Genomic DNA, 25669 nt, shown 5'->3' with positions numbered 1-25669 from the left:
GTCCCTGGGTGGGGACAACAATAGATCAGGCCCTGTGTAACCGCTACTGCGCCACCGCGGCCTGCAGAGTCCGCCTGCCCAGACTCACATCTGTGGAAGTGTGGGAATTATAGTGCTTCAAGAATGCATGCGGACTGGACGAATCCGCAAGCTTGCAGGCGTGCCTTGCTGATGCCTAGAACCCTTGATAGACAGGGGGATAGGCTGACATCTAGCACGGAAGGACTCCTGGATGGTGAAAAGAATTCACCAGGTTATCATGGTTGATGAAACGGCTAAACCCTTCCTGAAAATGTCAGGAAGCCTTCCTCTACCGTCAGGAAGCCCAAATAAAATGTCCAACCTTCAGAAGGACGCTGTCCTCAAGAGGTACCTACTCAGAGCACTCACTTCGTCCAGAATATGGGGGATCTTATTCCATTTTGTGGACTGGAGCCAAAAGAGATGAGGGAAGAACTATGCCCTCATAACAGTGGTAACACAGTACCACCTTGGTAACAAGGGATGGAGATGGCCTGAGGACAACCTTGCCTCGAAGGTAATAAGGGAAAAAAGTCTGAAAGAGCAGAGAAGCTAGCTCCGAAGACTCGTCAGAGTGAGAATATCGCAGAGGAGAACGGGACGACTTTCCCTGATAGTAAAGTCTGCCCGGATGAAAAAGGAGCCTACTGTAAGGCTCCTAGGAATAATAAGGTCCCAATGATCTAACGGTATGCGATAGGGAAGAACTACGTGTGAAAACTCCCTGTGAGAAAGTCCCTACTTGCAGTTGTGCTGCGATAAGGCGAGAATATACTAGCTCCGCAAACAAAAAACGGACGTGGTCAGTGCGGATCTCTGAGGATCACTGGGGCCCCTTTCTGCTTCCGAAAGGCTTTCGGAAGCAGTGGAAGGGGAGTTATGGAAACTGGTACCACGGCAGAACCAGAGCATGGAGAGCGACGGCTCTTGGATCTCGAGGCCGAACCACGAACTCGAGTACATTGGCCTACAGTCTGGATGTCATCCCACCTACAACTGGAGAGCTCCAGTAAGGACAGATCTGATGGAAGACTTCGGGGTGAAGCTCCCACTGACTTGAGGCGGAACCCTGACGGCTGAATTTGTTTGCCGTTCAGAGTTCTACTTCTGGGATATATACTGCCGAGATCACCGAATAATAGACTTCGGCCCATCAGAGAAAGTGAGGTACCTCGGTCATGGCGCCTGATCGTGGGTACCTGCTAGATGACTGACGTAAGGCACCGCCGTGGCATTATCCAATTGAATTCGGATAGGGTGACCCGCCAGAAGGCAGTGGACCTGATGTAAGAGTACCGTTCGGATCTCCAGAACAATGATGGGGAGAAGAAGACTGGCATTGGTAGTTACTAATAACCATTGAACCGGGAGAAAGGCCCTGGATAAAGAAGGAGCTCAGAGACTATTGTCTGAAAGTCTATTTGACTTGCTGAAAACGAGCGAAGCGAAGGAAACCGCTTCCATTGTCGTCACCATTTTTCCTCAGAACCCTCTTAGCAAATCGAATGAAATGAGGGGTGAGTAATCAAGTCCTCAGAACTCTCCTTGCGCGAGCTCCCTGTTGAAGGGCCATGACCTTGTCTCGAGGAAGAATTACCATCCTTCTAGAAGTGTGCAGGATCATCCTCAAAAAGGATATCTGCTGGGCTGGAAATGAGGAGAACTTGTCTAAGTGTAGCTGCCAGCCCAGGAGAGAAAGTATCGCAAGAGATATCGACGACTCCGCGTAGTCCTGGAAGGGCGGCTAGACAGACCAAACAGGGCAGGACGAGCACGCCTCTAGAGTGCAAGAGAAACATGACATCCGCCATGACCCGAGCGAACACTCTGGGTGCGGAAGCAAGGCCAAAGGACAAGGTTGTGACATGAAAATGCTGTTGACGAATGGAAAGGCGAAGGAATTTTTGCAGAGGGCAAGCAACCCGAATGTCGATGGATGCCGGAAACTGCACCTTTTTCTGTTGAAGTAATGGCTGAGCGGAGGAACTCCATCCAAAGAAGGAGGACCATGTCAAAGGTTGTTAGAAGTTTGAGGTCCAGGGTCGATCTTACTTTTCGTTCCCCTGTTTGGAACCAAGATCCCTTAGATCTAGACTGTGCTGGACAATCCTTATACAATCCTTTGTCAGTCTCCCGCTCAAAGGATTTGATTGGCCAGTTGTTGCTGGTGTGAATCAAGTTAGTTAAGGTCTCCAGCCAGGAGACCATTGCTCTAGCAATCCATGCGGCCGCTAGGGAGGATAGAGCGCTGGACTCGAAGCCGCAAGACGGAACGAACCAGATTTGCTATCTGACAGTCCGTGGTATTTTTAATTGATGACCCATCAGGTAGGGATACTGGTAGGAATACCACAGGAGATTCTACCCGGTTAATCTGCCCCATGGCAGAATGTGCGGCTGCATCCAGCAGGTCATAGTCTCTTGCCATCTCCTCTTTTCACGGTGCAGAGATAAAAATTAGGCACCCTCGATCCATCAACCTCTTAACAGGGAAGTGGAGAGGAATTGTCCGCCTTCTTGCATCATCCACTAAATAGTGGTGATGCAGAGGGGGGAGCTCGTACGCCAAAAAGGGTGCCTCTATATGTCCACAGAGTACAGGTCTCCAGGTGGACAGGACAGGTTGTCTGGCGTTAGGCCTGGATGCAGAAGAGGAAACATGGAGACGACACTCCGTGTGCTCGTCTGTTGATGGTGTGGGGAGATCGGTGCCCTTTAAAGGACCCGTCGCCCTTAAAAAACAGGCCAGGCATGGCATCCCACGTAGAGGCTTCTGTCCAGTGAATCGCTTATCCGAATTGAATGGCAAATGCTCTCGACGGAGTTTAGTCTCTGAAGCTCTGGCAAGCTCAGGCAATATCCAATCCATATTCAGAGCCTTGTTGTCATCAAATCATTGGTGAGGGAGCAGGAAACGAAAAACTTCCGTTTTCTAGATACCTGTATGTTTCTAGACGCCTGCACGTTTCTAGAATACTTGCGGCCCCTGCTAGCCGACGGCTCCCATGTAGGATAGGGACCATGTATATTGGTCCTGCGAGCACTCCAAACACAGAGGGTACACAGAGGGATTCAATCTCTTGGTCAGAGAACCATGGATTGGTCAGTGAAGAAGTCCACTGAGGGGAACTAAAGGATAAAGCTGGGGTCGGCGGCGGAGGGCTCCTCGGACTGATCAAGCGCCTTTAAGACCAGGAAATATTGGTCATACGCCTTTAAGACCAGGGAATACTGGTCATGCGCCTTTAAGACCAGAGAATACTGGTCATGCGCCTTTAAGACCAGGGAATACTGGTCATGCGCCTTTAAGACCAGGGAATACTGGTCATGCACCTTTAAGACCAGAGAATACTGGTCATGGGCCTTTAAGACTGGGAATACTGGCCATATGCCTTTAAGACCAGGGAATACTGGTCATGCGCCTTTAAAACCAGAGAATACTGGTCATGTGCCTTTAAGACCAGGTACTTCCTTACCCGGGTACTGACGTAGAGTCGATGTGCCCCTTTAATGCAAAAATACTGTCACCCCAGTGTGAGCTGGCCGGGTGGACCAAGATGGCCACCGGGAGCTGCAGAGTTGATAAAATCTCACAGAGAGCGAGAAGCGCCAATTTGGGGGGCGGAGCCACAGACACGATGTTGAATAGGCCCAAGCCGGGGCCTAAATTTCTGTAGCCGGCGGACGTCACCAGTGGGTCGTTCCAGGCAAGACTTCCAGGATGCGGCCTACAAATCGGCTGAAGCCAGGGGCTAAATTTTTGCAGCCATCCAGAGCGTTACCTTAGAGGTGGGCCACAGGGAAGTGGCTGAGGCTGCCTGTCAGCATGTGGATATCCCTCTGTAGATGGATCCACTCACCATTGGTGCGCGTCCCAGCATGGAGCCGCCGCGGATGTGGGTTTCAGCGCTGTTCTGTGCAGCGTGGACGGTGCAGGGATAAGCCTCAATCCATCATCCGTTTGTTAGGAGGTGGAGAGGACCCGTCCGCCTCCTTGTGCCATCCGCTTTCACAGTGGTGTGGTGGTGTGTGAACATGATCATACAGACTTGTTCACTGTGCAAGTAGCCCATGTGTTCCTGTTTCCATAATTGTTCTCTTGTGTCTACAAGACTGGGGAGTTCCACCACTCCTCTTGGGCTATCTGCACAATAGCTGTTCTACCCTGTATGCACACATGGATTTTTCCTCTCTGAACCCTGTTCACACAGGTTATATACAGATGATCAGGTTTTTAAATACATCAGATAGGGATTGCATACATTAGTTAGGACTGCTCTGATAAGGGTATACCGTGAAGATTGGTAGAGCAGCTTAGTATACATTTTTTGCAAAAAACGTATCAACCAAATACCCTGTTTTTTACATCTTTTACTAGCACTTGCGGATTACTGCAACATTTTTTCAAACTGAGTGTTTTTGGTTTTACTATTCTCTTTTGTGTCTTCAGGTTTCTTGGTGGTGTGTGAACATGATCATACAGACTTGTTCACTGTGCAAGTAGCCCATGTGTTCCTGTTTCCATAATTGTTCTCTTGTGTCTACAAGACTGGGGAGTTCCACCACTCCTCTTGGGCTATCTGCACAATAGCTGTTCTACCCTGTATGCACACATGGATTTTTCCTCTCTGAACCCTGTTCACACAGGTTATATACAGATGATCAGGTTTTTAAATACATCAGATAGGGATTGCATACATTAGTTAGGACTGCTCTGATAAGGGTATACCGTGAAGATTGGTAGAGCAGCTTAGTATACATTTTTTGCAAAAAACGTATCAACCAAATACCCTGTTTTTTACATCTTTTACTAGCACTTGCGGATTACTGCAACATTTTTTCAAACTGAGTGTTTTTGGTTTTACTATTCTCTTTTGTGTCTTCAGGTTTCTTGGTGGTGTGTGAACATGATCATACAGACTTGTTCACTGTGCAAGTAGCCCATGTGTTCCTGTTTCCATAATTGTTCTCTTGTGTCTACAAGACTGGGGAGTTCCACCACTCCTCTTGGGCTATCTGCACAATAGCTGTTCTACCCTGTATGCACACATGGATTTTTCCTCTCTGAACCCTGTTCACACAGGTTATATACAGATGATCAGGTTTTTAAATACATCAGATAGGGATTGCATACATTAGTTAGGACTGCTCTGATAAGGGTATACCGTGAAGATTGGTAGAGCAGCTTAGTATACATTTTTTGCAAAAAACGTATCAACCAAATACCCTGTTTTTTACATCTTTTACTAGCACTTGCGGATTACTGCAACATTTTTTCAAACTGAGTGTTTTTGGTTTTACTATTCTCTTTTGTGTCTTCAGGTTTCTTGGTGGTGTGTGAACATGATCATACAGACTTGTTCACTGTGCAAGTAGCCCATGTGTTCCTGTTTCCATAATTGTTCTCTTGTGTCTACAAGACTGGGGAGTTCCACCACTCCTCTTGGGCTATCTGCACAATAGCTGTTCTACCCTGTATGCACACATGGATTTTTCCTCTCTGAACCCTGTTCACACAGGTTATATACAGATGATCAGGTTTTTAAATACATCAGATAGGGATTGCATACATTAGTTAGGACTGCTCTGATAAGGGTATACCGTGAAGATTGGTAGAGCAGCTTAGTATACATTTTTTGCAAAAAACGTATCAACCAAATACCCTGTTTTTTACATCTTTTACTAGCACTTGCGGATTACTGCAACATTTTTTCAAACTGAGTGTTTTTGGTTTTACTATTCTCTTTTGTGTCTTCAGGTTTCTTGGTGGTGTGTGAACATGATCATACAGACTTGTTCACTGTACAAGTAGCCCATGTGTTCCTGTTTCCATAATTGTTCTCTTGTGTCTACAAGACTGGGGAGTTCCACCACTCCTCTTGGGCTATCTGCACAATAGCTGTTCTACCCTGTATGCACACATGGATTTTTCCTCTCTGAACCCTGTTCACACAGGTTATATACAGATGATCAGGTTTTTAAATACATCAGATAGGGATTGCATACATTAGTTAGGACTGCTCTGATAAGGGTATACCGTGAAGATTGGTAGAGCAGCTTAGTATACATTTTTTGCAAAAAACGTATCAACCAAATACCCTGTTTTTTACATCTTTTACTAGCACTTGCGGATTACTGCAACATTTTTTCAAACTGAGTGTTTTTGGTTTTACTATTCTCTTTTGTGTCTTTAAGACTTCCAGGATGCGGCCTACAAATCGGCCGAAGCCGGGGACTAAATTTTTGCAGCCATCCAGAGCGTTACCTCAGAGAGGTGGGCCACAGGGAAGTGGCTGAGGCTGCCTGTCAGCATGTGGATATCCCTCTGAAGATGGATCCACTCACCATTGGTGCGCGTCCCAGCATGGAGCCGCCGCGGATGTGGGTTTCAGCGCTGTTCTGTGCAGCGTGGACGGTGCAGGGATAAGCCTCAATCCATCATCCGTTTGTTAGGGAGGTGGAGAGGAACCGTCCGCCTCCTTGTGCCATCCGCTTTCACAGTGGTGGGACAGTGGGGGCTGCTCGGACGCCATAGAGAGGGGCCTCTGTACATCCACGGAGCTCAGTCCGGGTGGACAGGGTCAGTTGTCCGGCATTAGGCCTGGCTCCAGGAGAGGATACATGGAGGCGACACTCCATGTGGTCGCCTGCTGCTGGTGTGGGGAGATCGGGACCATGAAAGGAACCGTCGCCCCTGAAGTGAGCTCAGGCATGGCTTCCCACGTCGCAGGAGAGGGTACGGGGCGGTATACTCGCCGTGCTCGCCTGTTGATGGTTCGGGGGAGATCGGAACCTTGAAAGGAACCATCGCCCACTTCACTCCGTTAATTAAAAAATAAAAATTTACAGAAAAGTAAACAATAAAATAAAAACGTTGGGGTCTGAAACAGACCCATGTGCCTCCTACAGACACTAAGCAAGAACTGGTTAGCTGAGAGCCAGCAGGAGGGTGTATACTGCCGGGGAGGAGCTGAGAGCCAGCAGGAGGGTGTATACTGCAGGGGAGGAGCTAACTTTTTTTGTATCACTTAGTGTCAGCCTCCTATTGGCAGCAGCATACACCCACGGGCTGTGTCCCCCAATGAGGCGAAGGAGAAATAAAATTCTCAGGCTCTGGGAAGTAGGGGAGGAAAAAACACAAACAAAAAGAAATTGGCAGCGACGTGAAGGGGTTAAAAGGAAGCCACCACCTACTTCATGCTGCGCCGTGACAGCGATATACATTACTGTGACTTATGCACAAGGAACGCTGGAGTCCGGCCACTCTTATGAGTTGCAGGGAGCTGTGAGATGACAATCCAGCCTATTTATTTCTCCGGCTGCTGACTTCTCGGGCACAATACTAGGCTGGTGGTTGCAGGCCACAGCTCATGAATACTCCGACATTAGTGTCATATAGTTAATCTAAAAGTGCTTCTGTAAAGAAGATTAAGGCTGAATTTACACCCTCTTGAAGCACAGACCGTACTCAGGTCGCAATATTCTGTCGAAATGGAGGGCCAGTAAATGAATATGTGACCATGTACTCTGGTCAGGGGAACCGCAGGTTGGGCCGGGTTTTGCTATCAGAACATGGGTTGTGTTTCACAGAGAAGTGAATCTCTCCTTAATTTTATTTACAGAGGGTCATGAGATGGTAACTCAGCTAAGCAGGACAGACAGTAAGTGTTAGAAATGCTCCGGCTCTTACACTGCATGTGCTGCGCCATTACCCAATTGTGTAACAGCCTGTAGTTCTCCACCGAGCCCTTCACCATTTCCACCAAGAGGTCATACGCTGCCGCCCGGGAAGAATGGGATTTACATTTGGGTTGCAACTTGTCCTTTAAACTTGGTAACATGAACAGGAGGTTAAAGACGTCTCGGAGGAACTCCTGAAATATTAAAAAAAATATATATATATATATATATATATATATAGAAAAGAAACCAAAACTGTAGCATCTTGGACAAAGTTGGACATTCATTTTTATAATGGACAGTATTAATAATGGTGAGCCCCACCTGGCCTTCTCTGGAAAACTTGAAAGGTGGTTTGTGTTTAATGACGCTGGTTGCCAGCCTCAGGAGTCCCGTCATACCATCGTCTTCTACATTGCCATCCTGGTAATCCAGGATTTCCCTGCTGTTAGGAGAAATACAATCTAAATGCTTGTGTAACAGCCCTTAGAGCTGGGTAATGCTAAGTAACACAGATGGTGTATTCATTCCTTGCAGTTTTCCAGGACTCTGCTAGTAATCATTGAATGGAAACCTTTGTTTACCGGTATGCAGTTTTATGGAGTTTCACCTTCTGGAATTAAGGCTGACATTCAACGACTGCAAGCAGAGACCTTAAAAGATGATTAATGGCTGCACAAGTATATATTGTACAACTTATACAATACCTAAGCTATATTTATAGTATTTAAAATACCAATTAAAACCAGAAGTAATCACAAAAAAAAACAAAAACAGATCTACCTGCGAATGCAGTCGGCCAAATGTCGAGCTAGTGCATCCAAATCAAGCAATGTTGTCTAGATTAAAAATGGGAAAATGGTTTTAAAAATAGTTACCAGAATCCATTCATGTACACATTTAAAAGGGAACCGATCATGTGAAACAATGCCATTAACCTGCAGATATAGGGTTATCCTGCAGGTTAATAGTGTTCTGAAGCCTGACTACCCAGAGGTAATTAAAGCGAACAGCAGCAGAGGATGACTGTTCAAACTAAGTACAGGCGCTCAGTGCTTCACTGTGTGGCCAATCATCTATATACACCTTCCCACCTGCTTGTTTTCCCTCTATCTTCACCCTTCTCTTCTTTGATTGACAGCTCTGGCTTCATAGGGTCAGGCAAGGGTGGAGACAGATTGGAAACAAGCAGGTGGTAAGGTGTATATAAATGACTGGCCTCGCCATGATGCACCTAGCGCCTGTACTTGGCCTGAACAGACATTCTGTGCTCACAGTCCCTTTATTCCTCCTGGCAGACTCAGGCTTTCAATAACAGAGGAATAGCGGGGGCGGCTTCAGTCACTGATCAGTACACAGTGATTGGGGCGGCTGTAACCATTGCACAGCCAGCTGTCAGTCAGTGCCAGGGGTGCGATTTCAGCCGCTGCTCACTGACTGAAGTCGCACCGGCTGAGCCTCTATGACTAAAAGCCTGAGACTGCCAGATGAATAAAGTTACTTTCGTCCGGGAAGGCGAGCCTTCAGTGCAGCGGCCGCACTGTTTCACAACGCCATTAACCTGCAGATTAACACAATATCTATATCTGCAGGTTAACAGCCTTTCTTCTCAAGACAGATACCCATTACGGTATAAGATTAGTTGCAGATTGGCTACAGAAAATCAGCAAACACTAACACCAGCTGAGATTTATTGCAGATGTTAAAACCTCACGTCACTTATTAATGTACATTTTCAATATGCATTTCATCCTTTCAGGAACTTGTGAGCCAAGGAGTAAGAGCTGGCACCACCCCAAATACTTTTTCTGAGATGTTCGGGAACAATACTTGCAGATCATGGTGGTGCAACAGGATAGCATCTTTACCAAAGAGCAAATTCGTTCATACGGAAATAAAAAATGGCAGCGCGTCATCGCCTGTAACTTACTCCATCAGTGGCATTAGAAAGCCATACGGGGGAATATACCAAGATGATGGCAGTATCACACTGGGTAATGCTTTGTCTGGGCAGGGGTAACTGACCGGATAAAGATACCAAATCGGTATTCAACAGAGTCTCCTTACCAATCTTGCCAATAAAGGAACGGACGTCTGATCTTTGGATAGTCATTATCAGCTGTGCCCGTATCCTACATTTCTTTCTATACTGTTGTGTAGCTTGCCTTGCTGTTAGTCCACCATCACTCAGGAAAGGAGCAGACAGACAGGTGCCACGACTTTTTGCAACCCCTATTAATGAACTCTACCGGAGTCGCAGCTGAACTGGAACAATGTGACGACTGAAGACTGCCCTCACCTTCTAGACAGACGCCTGTTTACAGCCATTTTTCAAACTGTACTGAAGCAGTGAAAAACAAACATTCATTACAGAAGAGCAGACAATACCTGGCTGGCATCTTTGACGTGGATGTTATCAATCAGTTTACACAGTAACCAAAAATATTCTTTACATCCAGGTCGTAGAATAGTTTCTTCCTCATAGTCTTCAACCTGTGAATATTCATAAAAAACCTCACAGTCAGCCTCTTGGCAGCAGCAAATACCCCCACGGCTTCTGTGCCCCCCAATGAAATCATTGTGGTAAAAGCTTATGCTTCCTAGTCAGAAATCCAGTGTAACATTGTATTACAACAGTGGAAAGCGCATCTACTGGTATAAAGAGGTGGAATAGAAATGGATAGATTAGAATGACATACAAACGAAAATATTTTCACTGTCTTATCAGTAAGATGACAAGTGTTTTTGTGTTCTTGTCTTTCCTCCTTTCTCCCCCTTCCCTTTCTTTATTCAACATGGTTTTTGATTGTGTTCTGTTTGTTTGAAAATTGTTGGAAAATTTTAATAAAAACACTCAAAAAAACAGGATGAAGGGCAGTTAGATGTGGTGCGTATATTCGCTATATTTCAGATATTTTTCTGTCCTTCTTGGTTGGTTTCTCTTCTTTTAAGGACGACTACCTATTTTAAATCGAAGTATTCACGGCTATGAGCCAGAGCGGAGAGGTGGCAACAGCAGCATCTACTGCTCCGGGGGCAGAAGTCATTCTTGTATAGCACCGTGTCATTCATCTGAATGGTCACTAAGACCATGTTTCTTGGACGCCTCATTGGGGGGACACAGGAAACCATGCGTTACTGCTCCAGCTTCTAAAGAGGAGCGCTTAACAAGTTATTTATTCAAACATCTTCGCTGTGCCCAAGAAGTATGGCTCGTTTTCACCGGTCCTGGATGAAGCTGTTGAACAAATGGGTCAGACTACGCCGCTTCAGAATGAAGTTTGTTTCCATTATAACGTATAAAGTGCTCTTATATAGAAATCAGAGCAATAATGTATGGTACCTTGTGTCCCCCAATGAAGGCTATGAGAAATGTATTTTACAGCGAGTACATAAAATACTCTTCTCTCCACAGAAGCCACTGCAAAAGAAACAATTCGAGCCGGACCTGTTAGGTAATCATTATTGCAGGTCGCACATGAAGGGGCACCCTGATGAGACAATTCGTTAAAAGGGTCATTCCCATTGTGCAAAGTGATGGCATATCACTAGGATATATGCTATAGCTTCATGATGGGCAAAAGTCCTACCTCTGGGACTACACAGACCCTATAAATGGAGAATGCAGCACTGGTGCCCCTCTATGTATTACCCATGCACTTCATCAGGGATTGAACTACAGTTCCCTTCACAGCAGATGAGGGCAGAGCTTCCTGCTATGATGTCACTGCTCTGTGCCTAAGGCCAATCAGAAGACTGCATTCCTTGTTGGAAAACTGCAGCTGCATCTCCCTCCTCCCTGTCATTATACTGTTTTCCACATGTTTCTGAACATTTACAGAAATCCTGCAGAGAGAAAACAATGAACTGCAGGCTGCCGGAAGGTGATGCAGAAGCTTATATTTCCTAATAAGTTATATAGCAAATATACTTCTATACTCACTTGCACTACTGATTTATCATAAAGAAATTAGAATGAGGGGAAAAAAACGGAATATAGAGGAATACTCATTTATGCTTTTCTGGCATGACTTACCCGAATAGGCTTTAGTGCTTGAGCATCAGGAAGAAATTTTAACAATGTTGATGAAGCCAGAAGCAAAAATGATCTATTTATTGAGTCACCACCATCCAAACCAGAAAGGGACAGTTTGTACAGACCATTGCATGATTCGTGACGGACCGCAGTCTATGAATATTAAATAAATTAAATTAAACATGAGGAACAAAATGTTTAAGGTTTTAAATTAAGAATTTCCAAGTCTTTGATTACCAGTTACTAACAATGATAAGATGCAAGTCAAGTAATAAAATAAGAAACCACTATGGATAAAAGTTACCAAGGGCTTTTAGCAAAATTTGGCGCAACATTGGGGGGGTTTTTTTGCGCCTCTGATCACTTATCGAAATGGATCAAACAAATTGGACAGTTTATGAATTCTACATGAGAGAGCTAGACAAAAATGGGTACGGTGCGAAACTTACCCTAGCAGACAGTTTAATAACATTCCCATATGCATGTCACTTGTGCATCAGCATATATTTAAGTACTAGTAAAAAAAGAGGATGCAACTACTTTGCTTGCATATGACTACTGATTTATGTATCCCTTTTAACCCCTCATGTAGAGGTAAAAACAGTCCAACGTCCCATAGACAGTGTGCGATGGGTCCTTGTTTCTGAGTATTGGGAACCCCATCTATGGAACATTTATTGCATAATCTGTTGATATCACAAACATCCTAAAAGGCAATGAATTACTGTACAGAGCATCATCTGGAGCTTACAGGACGTGCGCTGGTTATGTCTGAGAAGGACACTACTGGCCATTAAAGCCTAAAAGCAGGGGAACAATGAATGAGAGCCTTAAAGAGAACTAGTGACTGACAGCCGGCCCTAATGCGGAGCTGCTGTCCATCAGTGCAGACGGCTGTTACTGCTGCCGATCTCTATACACTGAGCGGTGACTGAACCCGTGCTGCCTCCGCCCACGTGACTGAAACCAGAGCGCTAACAGGAGGAATAAAGTTTATTTCCTACCGGCGGGGAGGTCTAAGTACGGGTGCCACACAGAGTCAGAACGCTACTGACCTGCAGATTAACCATATATCTTAAGGTTAATATCGTTTTTTTTCGTGTGAAAGGTTCTCTTTTAGTTTAAAACTGGTGACATGGCAATAAGAAATGTATAGAACGGAGTTGGGACACCAAGGTTGTACTATACGGTTAGTGTTTGGTGGGTGCATATCTATTGACTCAGAATAGAGTCATTAACATTACTAGTTGTGGACCTCTGGTCTGTATGTTGATAGAATGTGAAATAAAAAAAAAAATAAAAAAAGAATACGGTAACTAGAACAAAAAAAAATAATCTGTAAACGTTTTCTAACATCTTACCTCAGGAATAAGAAGAGTTAATTTCTTAAGCCAATCTTGTAAATTGTCACTGTCTGCGAGGCTGGACTTCACCACAGAACAGCAATGAGCCCAGCTGACCAGAAGCCACATGGAATAATGTGTAACTGTTGGGCGGAAAATGCATGAATAGGGTTAGACGCACATGACAACGCCTGGTCTGAAATCTCATGTATACAAACTGGCCCCTGAGCGGAATACAGAGACAACTGGCAGGTACATCCAAGTAAGAAAGCACGAAACGCCTAAACCACCTGGCACAAAGTGTACAGCACTATACATTTTATTATGTGGATCTCAAAGATTATAAAGGAGTCTGAAGACTAAAATGTATATGGCTGCTGTCAGGGGAGCAGAAATCCTTTCACAAAGGACACTAATATTAATGACGTATTCCAAGACTGAAATATTGATGGCCCAGTGCTTCACTTGAATTGAGCTGTGCCTGTGTAATCTATGCTGGGAACGTCACACCTGCTTGACCACAGTGACATCTTCATTCTGGTGACCGGTGAAGGTCCCGAAAGTTTAACCCCAAAGATCAAATATCGAGGTCACATCCTAAGACTAGGCCATGAATATTGAAGTCTCCGGAAACCACTGCAACGAAATGTACCTCAATGGCCGTGAACACTTCAATATTGACGCCTTACCTTCATGCCTGGAACGATGGTCAGACTGTGCCTTCAGTACCCTGCAAGACAGAGGCATGGTATGTAGTGAAATACGCAAGCGGTCTCTTCAGAGAAGAGGACTACAACTCTAGTGCACCTATAGGAAGTACCAATCCTAAAAGTCAATTCTCTAATTGCAGCTTAAAAGGCTCCTCACTTTGGCATGTCAGGCTTGACTTGTCCCTCTCTGTGAAACATACACACACATTTAATTTTATTTATGAATTTAGCAGTGCACTTACCGTTGGGCTAAATTATCATAGGTATAAGCCACAGACATTAATCGCTGAATCAAACAAGTTCCTTGGACAAGAACTAGAAAAACCTTCAGGGAGACAAAGGGAGAAGAAACCAAGAGTTTATGCAGAAGTATTGTGTAAGTGGAAGCTGAACAAAAACCACAATATAGAAACATCAAATTATACAATATGTGAGGATTACTATATCCTTTATGTTGCTTAAAACTTAACGGTTTTAACTTTTATTTATTAAATCAATTGTACACAAAATTAAGCAACTTTGTAATTTATCTCATCAGAGGAATCTGCCAAAATTCCAAATTCTGAGGAAAAATCTGTATTCAGTGCAGACACTTTCCCATTACTGAGGAGATGGCGGCTGGTAAGATTCTATGTAGAGGGGAGGAGCTCGGCCTCTAGCTCCTCCTCCCTCATCAACAGACTCATCGGCACCAGCCGCCATCTCCTCTCAGTAATGGGGAAAGTGTCTGCACTGAAGACAGATTTTACCTCAGAATTGAGAATTTTGATCGTGACTGATCAATTCTGGCAGAGAAAGAAGCAGATTCATCTGATAAGTTATATTACACAGTTGCTCATTTTTGTGTAGGATTAGTTTGTGAAATAAAAATTAAAACAACTGTTCTACTTTAAGCAAGAGGTAGAAAATGGAGAGATTAGGATAAGCAAAGCCTCAATTAAAGAAAACTATATTGACAATAAACTTTCTATGAACATGTTACTGACCATCTGATACTAGTTTACCTCCTAAGGCTGCTTTCACACTAGCGTCGGAATCTGCCCGTCGCATTGCGTCGGGCTGAGATTCCGACGCTAGCGTTTGATGCGCAGCACAATGGGTGCAGCGGATGCATTTCTCCGGCGCATCCGCTGCCCCATTGTGAGGTGCGGGGAGGTGGGGGCGGAGTTCCGGCCGCGCACGCGCGGTCGGAAAAAGCGGTCTGTCGGCAGCAAAAAACGTTACATTTAACTTTTTTTTGCTCCTGGCGATCCGCCACAACACGGCGCAACCGTCTCACGACGGATGCTACGTGTGGCAATACGTCGCTAATGTTAATCTATGGGGCAAAAACACATCCTGCAAACAACTTTACAGGATGCGTTTTTTGCCATAAACGACGCATTGCGACGTATTGCAAAAAACGCCAGTGTGAAAGTAGCCTAAAAGAGGTAAAACAGGAGGGTCTCCTGACCTGATCTCGCTGCCTATAAGGCACTTTTGCTCAGATTAGGCAACCCGCCAGTCAGGTCAAATATTAGGATCCAGACATGGCTTGTGTTTCACAGACGTGTGAATTCAGCTCAATAATCACATATCCCCCAACACCTGCTTCTCGGACAAGTAAAAGGCAGACCTGGGGTACTTTCACACTATCGTCGGAATTCGGCCCATCGCATTGCGTCGGGCCGAGATTCCGACGCTAGCGTTGTTAGCGCCGCACAACGGGTGCAGCGGATGCATTTCTCCGGCGCATCCGCTGCCCCATTGTGAGATGTGGGGAGGTGGGGGCGGAGTTCCGGCCGCGCATGCGCGGTCAGAAAAAGCGGTCCGTCTGGAGCAAAAAACGTTACATTTAAAGTTTTTTGCTCTCGGCGGTCCGCCACAACACGGCGCAACCGTCACACGACGGTTGCGACGTGTGTTAATACGTCGCAATGCGTCGGTAATGTTACTCTATGGGGCAAAAACGCATCCTGCAAACAACTTTGCAGGATGCGTTTTTTCCCCCTAAACGATGCATTGCGACGTATTAAAAAAAACGCCAGTGTGAAAGTACCCTTACACAACTTCTCCAAATTTACAAGCAAATTAAAGGCATCTTTAAAGACCTTGGTCATTTTCTGCCCGCCCATGTACAGCCGGCCCCCGCCCACGTACAGCATAATAATTTTGTCTGAATCTTCAGATTTCAGGGGCACAGAACAAAATGATGCCAAGAACTCAATCTGAGCATGCGCCGCCCCCGGCGGCCATTTTCCCGGAAGCCACCGCATCGTAGCAATGGATGTGCGGCGGCCTCTGGGCTTTCACAAAATGCCAGCTGAGCCCCCTGCACCACAGCCCTGCAGTGTTGGACCAGGACCACCACAGAAACGCCCGACTTCTGCTGTCGCCACCCTATTTGTAAGTATATTCCGACTATAAGACGCACCCCCATTTCCCCCAAAAAAAATTTGGGGGAAAAAAGTGTGTCTTATAGTCTGAAAAATACAGTAGATACGAAAAATAGGGATTTTTGTGTACTCACCGTAAAATCCTTTTCTCCGAGCCATTCATTGGGGGACACAGACCGTGGGTGTATGCTGCTGCCAATAGGAGGCTGACACTAAGTGATACAAAAAAAGTTAGCTCCTCCCCTGCAGTATAAACCCTCCTGCTGGCTCTCAGCTAACCAGTTCGGTGCAAAAGCAGTAGGAGATCAATAACAATATATGAGCGTATAGCATGTCATATTATATATGAGAGTATAGCATGTCAGATTATAAAAAACAATCATAAGCTAATAACAGGGTGGGAGCTGTGTCCCCCAATGAATGGCTCGAAGAAAAGGATTTTACGGTCAGTACACAAAAATCCCTATTTCTCCTTCGCCTCATTGGGGGACACAGACCGTGGGACATCCCAAAGCAGTCCCTGGGTGGGGAACCCAACAGATCAGGCCCTGTGTAACCGCTACTTACTAGTGCGCCACCGCAGCCTCCAGAGTCCGCCTGCACAGACTCACATCTGTGGAAGTGTGGGAATTATAGTGCTTCAAGAATGCATGCGGACTGGACGAATCCGCAAGCTTGCAGGCGTGCCTTGCTGACGCCTGGTGCCTAGAACCCTTGATAGACAGGGAGATAGGCTGACATCTAGCACGGAAGGACTCCTGGATGGTGAAAAGAATTCACCATGTTATCATGGTCGATGAAACGGCTAAACCGTTCCTGAAAATGTCAAGAAGCCTTCCTCTACCGTCAGGAAGCCCAAATAAAACGTCCAACCTTCAGAAGGACGCCGTCCTCAAGACGTACCTACTCAGAGCACTCACTTTGTCCAGAATATGGGGGATCTTATTCAATTTTGTGGACTGGGGCCAAAAGAGATGAGGGAAGAACTATGCCCTCATAACAGTGGTAATACAGTACCACCTTGGTAACAAGGGATGGAGATGGCCTGAGGACAACCTTGCCTCGAAGGTAATAAGGGAAAAAAGTCTGAAAGAGCAGAGAAGCTAGCTCCGAAGACTCGTCAGAGTGAGAATATCGCAGAGGAGAACGGGACGACTTTCCCTGATAGTAAAGTCTGCCCGGATGAAAAAAGGAGCCTACTGTAAGGCTCCTAGGAATAATAAGGTCCCAATGATCTAACGGTATGCGATAGGGAAGAACTACGTGTGAAAACTCCCTGTGAAAAAGTCCCTACTTGCGGTTGTGCTGCGATAAGGCGAGAAGATACTAGCTCCGCAAACAAAAAAACGGATGTGGTCAGTGCGGATCTCTGAGGATCACTGGGGCCCCTTTCTGCTTCCGAAAGGCTTTCGGAAGCAGTGGAAGGGGAGTTATGGAAACTGGTACCACGGCAGAACCAGAGCATGGAGAGCGATGGCTCTTGGATCTCGAGGCCGAACCACGAACTCGAGTACATTGGCCTTCAGTCTGGATGTCATCCCACCTACAACTGGAGAGCTCCAGTAAGGACAGATCTGATGGAAGACTTCGGGGTGAAGTTTCCACTGACTTGAGGCGGAACCCTGACGGCTGAATTTGTTTGCCGTTCAGAGTTCTACTTCTGGGATATATACTGCCGAGATCACCGAATAATAGACTTCGGCCCATCAGAGAAAGTGAGGTACCTCGGCCATGGCGCCTGACCGTGGGTACCTGCTAGATGACTGACGTAAGGCACCGCCGTGGCATTATCCAATTGAATTCGGATAGGGAGACCCGCCAGAAGGCAGTGGACCTGCTGTAAGACTACCGTTCGGATCTCCAGAACAATGATGGGGAGAAGAAGACTGGCATTGGAAGTTACTAATAACCATTGAACTGGGAGAAAGGCCGTGGATGAAGAAGGAGCTCAGAGACTATTGTCTGAAAGTCTGCTTGACTTGCCGAAAACGAGCGGAGCGAAGGAAACCGCTTCCATTGTCGACACCATTTTTGCTCAGAACTCTCTTAGCAAATCGAATGAAATGAAGGGGTGAGTAATCAAGTCCTCAGAACTCTCCTTGCGCGAGCTCCCTGTTGAAGGGCCATGACCTTGTCTCGAGGAAGAATTACCATCCTTCTAGAAGTGTGCAGGATCATCCTCAAAAAGGATATCTGCTGGGCTGGAAATGAGGAGAACTTGTCTAAGTGTAGCTGCCAGCCCAGGAGAGAAGGTATCGTAAGAGATCTAGACGACTCAGCGAAGTCCTGGAAGGGCGGCTAGACAGACCAAACAGGGCAGGACGAGCACGCCTCTAGAGTGCAAGAGAAACATGACATCCGCCATGACCCGAGTGAACACTCTGGGTGCGGAAGCAAGGCCGAAGGACAAGGTTGTGACTTGAAAATGCTGTTGACGAATGGAAAGGCGAAGGAATTTTTGCAGAGGGCAAGCAACCCGAATGTCGATGGATGCCGGAAACTGCACCTTTTTCTGTTGAAGTAATGGCTGAGCGGAGGAACTCCATCCAAAGAAGGAGGACCATGTCAAAGGTTGTTAGAAGTTTGAGGTCCAGGGTCGATCTTACTTTTTGTTCCCCTGTTGGGAACCAAGATCCCTTAGATCTAGACTGTGCTGGACAATCCTTATACAATCCTTTGTCAGTCTCCCGCTCAAAAGATTTGATTGGCCAGTTGTTGCTGGTGTGAATCAAGGTAGTTAAGGTCTCCAGCCAGGAGACCATTGCTCTAGCAATCCATGCGGCCGCTAGGGAGGATAGAGCGCTGGACCCGAAGCCACAAGACGGAACGAACCAGATTTGCTATCTGACAGTCCGTGGTATTTTTAATTGATGACCCATCAGGTAGGGATACTGGTAGGTATACCACAGGAGATTCTACCCCATGGCAGAATGTGCGGCTGCATCCAGCAGGTCATAGTCTCTTGCCATCTCCTCTTTTCACGGTGCAGAGATAAAAATTAGGAACCCTCGATCCATCAACCTCTTAACAGGGAAGTGGAGAGGAATTGTCCGCCCTCTTGCATCATCCACTAAATAGTGGTGATGCAGAGGGGGGAGCTCGTACGCCAAAAAGGGTGCCTCTATATGTCCACAGAGTACAGGTCTCCAGGTGGACAGGACAGGTTGTCTGGCGTTAGGCCTGGATGCAGAAGAGGAAACATGGAGACGACACTCCGTGTGCTCGTCTGTTGATGGTGTGGGGAGATCGGTGCCCTTTAAAGGACCCGTCGCCCTTAAAAAACAGGCCAGGCATGGCATCCCACGTAGAGGCTTCTGTCCAGTGAATCGCTTATCCGAATTGAATGGCAAATGCTCTCGACGGAGTTTAGTCTCTGAAGCTCTGGCAAGCTCAGGCAATATCCAATCCATATTCAGAGCCTTGTTGTCATCAAATCATTGGTGAGGGAGCAGGAAACGAAAAACTTCCGTTTTCTAGATGCCTGTATGTTTCTAGACGCCTGCACGTTTCTAGAATACTTGCGGCCCCTGCTAGCCGACGGCTCCCATGTAGGATAGGGACCATGTATATTGGTCCTGCGAGCACTCCAAACACAGAGGGTACACAGAGGGATTCAATCTCTTGGTCCGAGAACCATGGATTGGTCAGTGAAGAAGTCCACTGAGGGGAACTAGAGGATAAAGCTAAGGTCGGCGGCGGAGGGCTCCTCGGACTGATCAAGCGCCTTTAAGACCAGGGAATACTGGTCATGCACCTTTAAGACCACGAAATACTGGTCATACGCCTTTAAGACCAGGGAATACTGGTCATGCGCCTTTAAGACCAGGAAATACTGGTCATGCGCCTTTAAGACCAGGGAATACTGGTCATGCGCCTTTAAGAACAGAGAATACTGGTCATGCAGCTTTAAGACCAGAGAATACTGGTCATGCACCTTTAAGTCCAGGGAATACTGGTCATTCACCTTTAAGACCAGAGAATACTGGTCATGCACCTTTAAGACCAGAGAATACTGGTCATGCACCTTTAAGACCAGAGAATACTGGACATGCACCTTTAAGACCAGGGAATACTGGTCATGCGCCTTTAAGACCAGGGAATACTGGTCATGCGCCTTTAAGACTGGGAATCCTGGCCACATGCCTTTAAGACCAGGGAATACTGGTCATGTGCCTTTAAGACCAGGTACTTCCTTACCCGGGTACTGATGTAGAGTCGATGTGCCCCTTTAATGCAAAAATACTGTCACCCCAGTGTGAGCTGGCCGGGTGGACCAAGATGGCCACCGGGAGCTGCAGAGTTGATAAAATCTCGCAGAGAGCGAGAAGCGCCAATTTGTGGGGCGGAGCCACAGACACGATGTTGAATAGGCCTAAGCCGGGGCCTAAATTTCTGTAGCCGGCGGAAGTCACCAGTGGGTCGTTCCAGGCAAGACTTCCAGGATGCGGCCTACAAATCGGCTGAAGCCAGGGGCTAAATTTTTGCAGCCATCCAGAGCGTTACCTTAGAGGTGGGCCACAGGGAAGTGGCTGAGGCTTTCTGTCAGCATGTGGATATCCCTCTGTAGATGGATCCACTCACCATTGGTGCGCGTCCCAGCATGGAGCCGCCGCGGATGTGGGTTTCAGCGCTGTTCTGTGCAGCGTGGACGGTGCAGGGATAAGCCTCAATCCATCATCCGTTTGTTAGGAGGTGGAGAGGACCCGTCCGCCTCCTTGTGCCATCCGCTTTCACAGTGGTGGGACAGTGGGGGCTGCTCGGACGCCATAGAGAGGGGCCTCTGTACAGCCACGGAGTTCAGTCCAGGTGGACAGGGCCAGTTGTCCGGCATTAGGCCTGGCTCCAGGAGAGGATACATGGAGGCGACACTCCATGTGGTCGCCTGCTGCTGGTGTGGGGAGATCGGGACAGTGAAGGAACCGTCGCCCCTGAAGTGAGCTCAGGCATGGCTTCCCACGTCGCAGGAGAGGGTACGGGGAGGTATACTCGCCGTGCTCGCCTGTTGATGGTTCGGGGGAGATCGGAACCTTGAAAGGAACCATCGCCCCCTTCACTCCGTTAATTAAAAAAAAAAAATTTACAGAAAAGTAAAAAATAAAATAAAAACGTTGGGGTCTGAAACAGACCCATGTGCCTCCTACAGACACTAAGCAAGAACTGGTTAGCTGAGAGCCAGCAGGAGGGCGTATACTGCAGGGGAGGAGCTGAGAGCCAGCAGGAGGGCGTATACTGCAGGGGAGGAGCTGAGAGCCAGCAGGAGGGCGTATACTGCAGGGGAGGAGCTGAGAGCCAGCAGGAGGGTATATACTGCAGGGGAGGAGCTGAGAGCCAGCAGGAGGGTGTATACTGCAGGGGAGGAGCTGAGAGCCAGCAGGAGTGTGTATACTGCAGGGGAGGAGCTGAGAGCCAGCAGGAGGGCGTATACTGCAGGGGAGGAGCTGAGAGCCAGCAGGAGGGTATATACTGCAGGGGAGGAGCGGAGAGCCAGCAGGAGGGTGTATACTGCAGGGGAGGAGCTGGGAGCCAGCAGGAGGGTGTATACTGCAGGGGAAGAGCTGAGAGCCAGCAGGAGGGCGTATACTGCAGGGGAGGAGCTGAGAGCCAGCAGGAGGGTGTATACTGCAGGGGAGGAGCTGAGAGCCAGCAGGAGGGTTTATACTGCAGGGGAGGAGCTGAGAGCCAGCAGGAGGGTTTATACTGCAGGGGAGGAGCTGAGAGCCAGCAGGAGGGTGTATACTGCAGGGGAGGAGCTGAGAGCCAGCAGGAGGTGTATACTGCAGGGGAGGAGCTGAGAGCCAGCAGGAGGGTTTATACTGCAGGGGAGGAGCTGAGAGCCAGCAGGAGGGCGTATACTGCAGGGGAGGAGCTGAGAGCCGGCAGGAGGGTGTATACTGCAGGGGAGGAGCTGAGAGCCAGCAGGAGGGTGTATACTGCAGGGGAGGAGCTGAGAGCCAGCAGGAGGGTTTATACTGCAGGGGAGGAGCTGAGAGCCAGCAGGAGGGTTTATACTGCAGGGGTGGAGCTGAGAGCCAGCAGGAGGGCGTATACTGCAGGGGAGGAGCTGAGAGCCAGCAGGAGGGTGTATACTGGAGGGGAGGAGCTAACTTTTTTTGTATCACTTAGTGTCAGCCTCCTATTGGCAGCAGCATACACCCACGGTCTGTGTCCCCCAATGAGGCGAAGGAGAAAATAGTTGTTTTTTTTCTATAGAAAATGTTTATTTTGTCATACCCCTTTTTCTGTAATTTGGACAGTATGAATTAGCCGACTGGTTACTTTCAATGTAAATGGGTGAAATAATGGATTATACATACAAGGACACCACGCGTGCTCAAATGTACCTCTGTTAACCGTGGTATATGAAGGCCCTTTGAGTGATCGGCCGTTGATTTCCTCGATTTGCCAGGCCACCCTCTTTTCCTGTGGCTTTCTGCTATCCCTGACCAAGCAAATACATCATGATATGCCAGATCCAGATCTGTGGGGTCTACAGCAAACTGACATATCAGCTTCAGCAAACACGCTAAACAGTCCAGCTGCCACTGCAGAAACAGACGGAAAAAATGGAAACCATTCAGTCACAGGTATCGGTCAGGAAATACTTTCTCCACATATCTATCTGCAGGAGGACTCACGCAATCTAAATAATCCCCACAGTTACATATAAATCAGGCAGTTCACATTACCTTTGAGTTTACAACTAAAAGCACTAAAAATAAAACTCACCACAGTCCAAGATTCGTGTTCCTTTGGCTCCAAAATCCCAGAATTAAAAATTTCAATCAGCTGTTGTAGACCCCCTGCGGCTACAAACTAAGAATAATGGAGAGAGTCAAATACTTATTGGTTCAATGCCTACATATAAAACATTTCACTTTCTCCACCACCCCACAATATGACGTTCCACGGCAGGAACTATGCACTGCTTTTTTTATTAGCTTATCAGAACTAGCGTCAAGTTGGAAAAAATGAAAACCTTCCAATAACTGCAATGACAGGATTACAACAAGGTGATGTACCTTGCAACTCCAAGTGTTTTTACTGTTTTCAATCTGATCTTCACTGGAGTCATCAGAGTCTGGATACAGATCACTATAACTGCCCTGTAATAGAGAAGTCATGTATAACCCATGATTATGTGCAGAAACTCAGAAAGTTCAACTGAAAATGTTCTAAACGACAGCACAGTAAGCAGGGGCATGGAGTGGCACTGGATCAGTAGGATCATGGCTAATCTCTCCATCAAGCAGATCATTTCTAAAGGTACAGTCACACTCAGCGACTCTGCATCGATATAGACAACGAGCCGATCTAAACCAGATCGATAAAGCGTCGCTGTAGAGACGTCAAACACAGCAACTCCAGAATGATGCAGGAGCGATCCAGTAACGTAACGGCGACTCACTTATCGTTCTCGCTGGTTGTTCGCTCCATGTAAATTATTGCTGGCATCGTTGCTTTTGATGTCAAACATGACGATACACGGTGTCCTGGCGACGAAATAAAGTTCTGGCCTTCTAGCTCTGTCCAGCGATGGCACAGCAGGATCCTGATCGCTGCTGCGTGTCAAACACAACGAGATCGCTATCCAGGACGCTGCAACGTCACGGATTGTTTTAGTTCTCGTTGCAAAGTTGCTGAGTGTGAAGGTACCTTTAGGTTAAAGGGCAACTGTACTTTCAAGTAACTTTTCAGTATAAGTTGTCCTGTGTGTGTACACGTGGATTAACACTTTCTGCCATTATGTGACTAATGACATTCTCACCGGTTTTCCCCTCTGCAGGCTCTATCTGTAATATACAATGCACTGGGAGTTGGTGGAGACAAACTGCAGTGATTTCTCCCATAGACCACACAGAACAGACATGAGTGAGTCTCACAGAGACAAGCTGCAGCGATGTGGAGGACACAACCACAATTAAGGAGGATCACCCGTGTTATGCCCAATTTACAATCCTGAAACCCATAGAGCCTGACAAAGCCAGCTTGTCTGGTGACACCCGTTGGGCAAGTCCTTGCTGTCCTCCTTCGCCTGGTTAACCCTTCCAATCCAGACCTTTTGTCATTTTAGAGGCCGACCAGTGGTGTCCATATATATTCCCGGGGTACAGGTAGTATCATTGTTTGTACATGTGTTGTTAACCCTCTCATCAGCTATTACTTGGCTGCCTGTACCCTGCAGCAAGTGTTTGCCATTTGGGGTACCACTTGGTGTTTTAATTTTTCTCCCATCAGTCTGCATCACGGAGGTTTCTCCTCCCCCTTCTCATTTTAGAACTTTCATAGGGACGGTATGGTGTTCTTTGTTTTCAGCATAGTTTCCCCAGGTGGGGGTATTGGACAGCAACATGTATATAATTATCAATGGTCGGGATAGTGTGGGTTTTGTAGTTTATTCTGCCGTGTCTGTTTGAGGTTTATTTATAACATGATTTTCTGATTCTATTTGTGGTGATTCAGACGTACCCTACACCAGGAACAAAACAAAACAAAAAAAAAACAAAAAAAAAAAAAAAAGAGTTGGACATGCCTCTCTGCCTATTATGGGCATGTATTCTTGTGTGTGGTTTTTCTGGTTTTAAATGGTTTTAGTATTACATTGCTGGGTATGTCAATAAAGAGTAATTATTTTTACACATTCTTTTGAGTGATCCTTGTGATATATTATACCTCTCTGTTCTATGGGTATGTGGAGGACACCACACAGCAGAGCTGAGCTGTGCTGGAATGAATCAAGTAGTGCAGTAAAACTTGTCACAGAGCTCTGCATTCATTTTTTTGTCTGTTCCTTCCCTGGAGCTCACACCTCCCCATAGAGAATAATGGGCTGTGTCATATGACCCATGCAGTCCATCTCCTCTGACAACACAGACTTTCTATTTTCACAGTGGATGGTTTATTCATGAGGCAAAGGAGAGGGGAAGAAATGTGGTAAGTGGGAAGGAAACAGATTTCTCTGATAAGATACATTACAAAGTTTCTTCTAATCGCTTCTTTCAAATTATGCAAAGTTTGGTGAAAATACAGTTACTTTATAAGTACGTTGCAGCATGCCGCTGAAAATCTTCTGAAAAGTCAATGAGACCAGGGCGTTCCCTTTCAGGACCCCTGACAAAAAGGAACAGAGATTTCCCCAAAACAAATAGGTATCTGTACACTGCAGGACTCCGTGCCTAACAATAGTGACATCACATGCTATTCCAGCATTTGCACTCGTGGTTACCAGAGACGCTACCAGCCAGAGCGCCCTGGTCTCTGACTTCTCAGAGGCACGCTGCCCACATCCAGCCATCCCAGGACACTGGACAGGAGAGCACAAACCCCTACCCTCCGGCAGATAATTGGAGACCACAAGGAGGAACCAATTTCTGCAAACTGTATATCTACCTGACACCACTTCTACTTTACTACTTATATAGCCCATGTGTTCCTGTTATATACTTGTGAGATCTTCAGCTGGAGCAATAGGTCTGCTGCATCAGTCACATAGGATCATCACTTATT

The 25669-nt window shown here is 46.7% G+C and overlaps 1 protein-coding gene across 2 annotated transcripts in view; it reads right to left on the bottom strand.

The window, feature by feature from the left end:
- Window positions 1–25669, bottom strand: part of USP34 (ubiquitin specific peptidase 34) — a 282270-nt gene that overhangs the window by 112170 nt on the left and 144431 nt on the right. For both annotated transcript variants that reach the window (XM_069768887.1, XM_069768888.1), the window contains 11 exons: window positions 23185–23268; window positions 22892–22978; window positions 22507–22707; window positions 14033–14115; window positions 13770–13810; window positions 13099–13223; window positions 11738–11890; window positions 10090–10194; window positions 8485–8540; window positions 8026–8146; window positions 7712–7895 (listed from right to left, as the gene is read on the bottom strand). In XM_069768887.1, coding sequence (XP_069624988.1) covers window positions 7712–7895; window positions 8026–8146; window positions 8485–8540; window positions 10090–10194; window positions 11738–11890; window positions 13099–13223; window positions 13770–13810; window positions 14033–14115; window positions 22507–22707; window positions 22892–22978; window positions 23185–23268 — 1240 coding nt within the window. The remainder of the gene's footprint in view (window positions 1–7711; window positions 7896–8025; window positions 8147–8484; window positions 8541–10089; window positions 10195–11737; window positions 11891–13098; window positions 13224–13769; window positions 13811–14032; window positions 14116–22506; window positions 22708–22891; window positions 22979–23184; window positions 23269–25669) is intronic.

The sequence above is a fragment of the Ranitomeya imitator genome, chromosome 5 (genome assembly GCF_032444005.1).
Source record: "Ranitomeya imitator isolate aRanImi1 chromosome 5, aRanImi1.pri, whole genome shotgun sequence".
Taxonomy (NCBI): Eukaryota; Metazoa; Chordata; class Amphibia; order Anura; family Dendrobatidae; genus Ranitomeya; species Ranitomeya imitator.
This window is presented reverse-complemented; position numbering and strand designations above follow the sequence as displayed.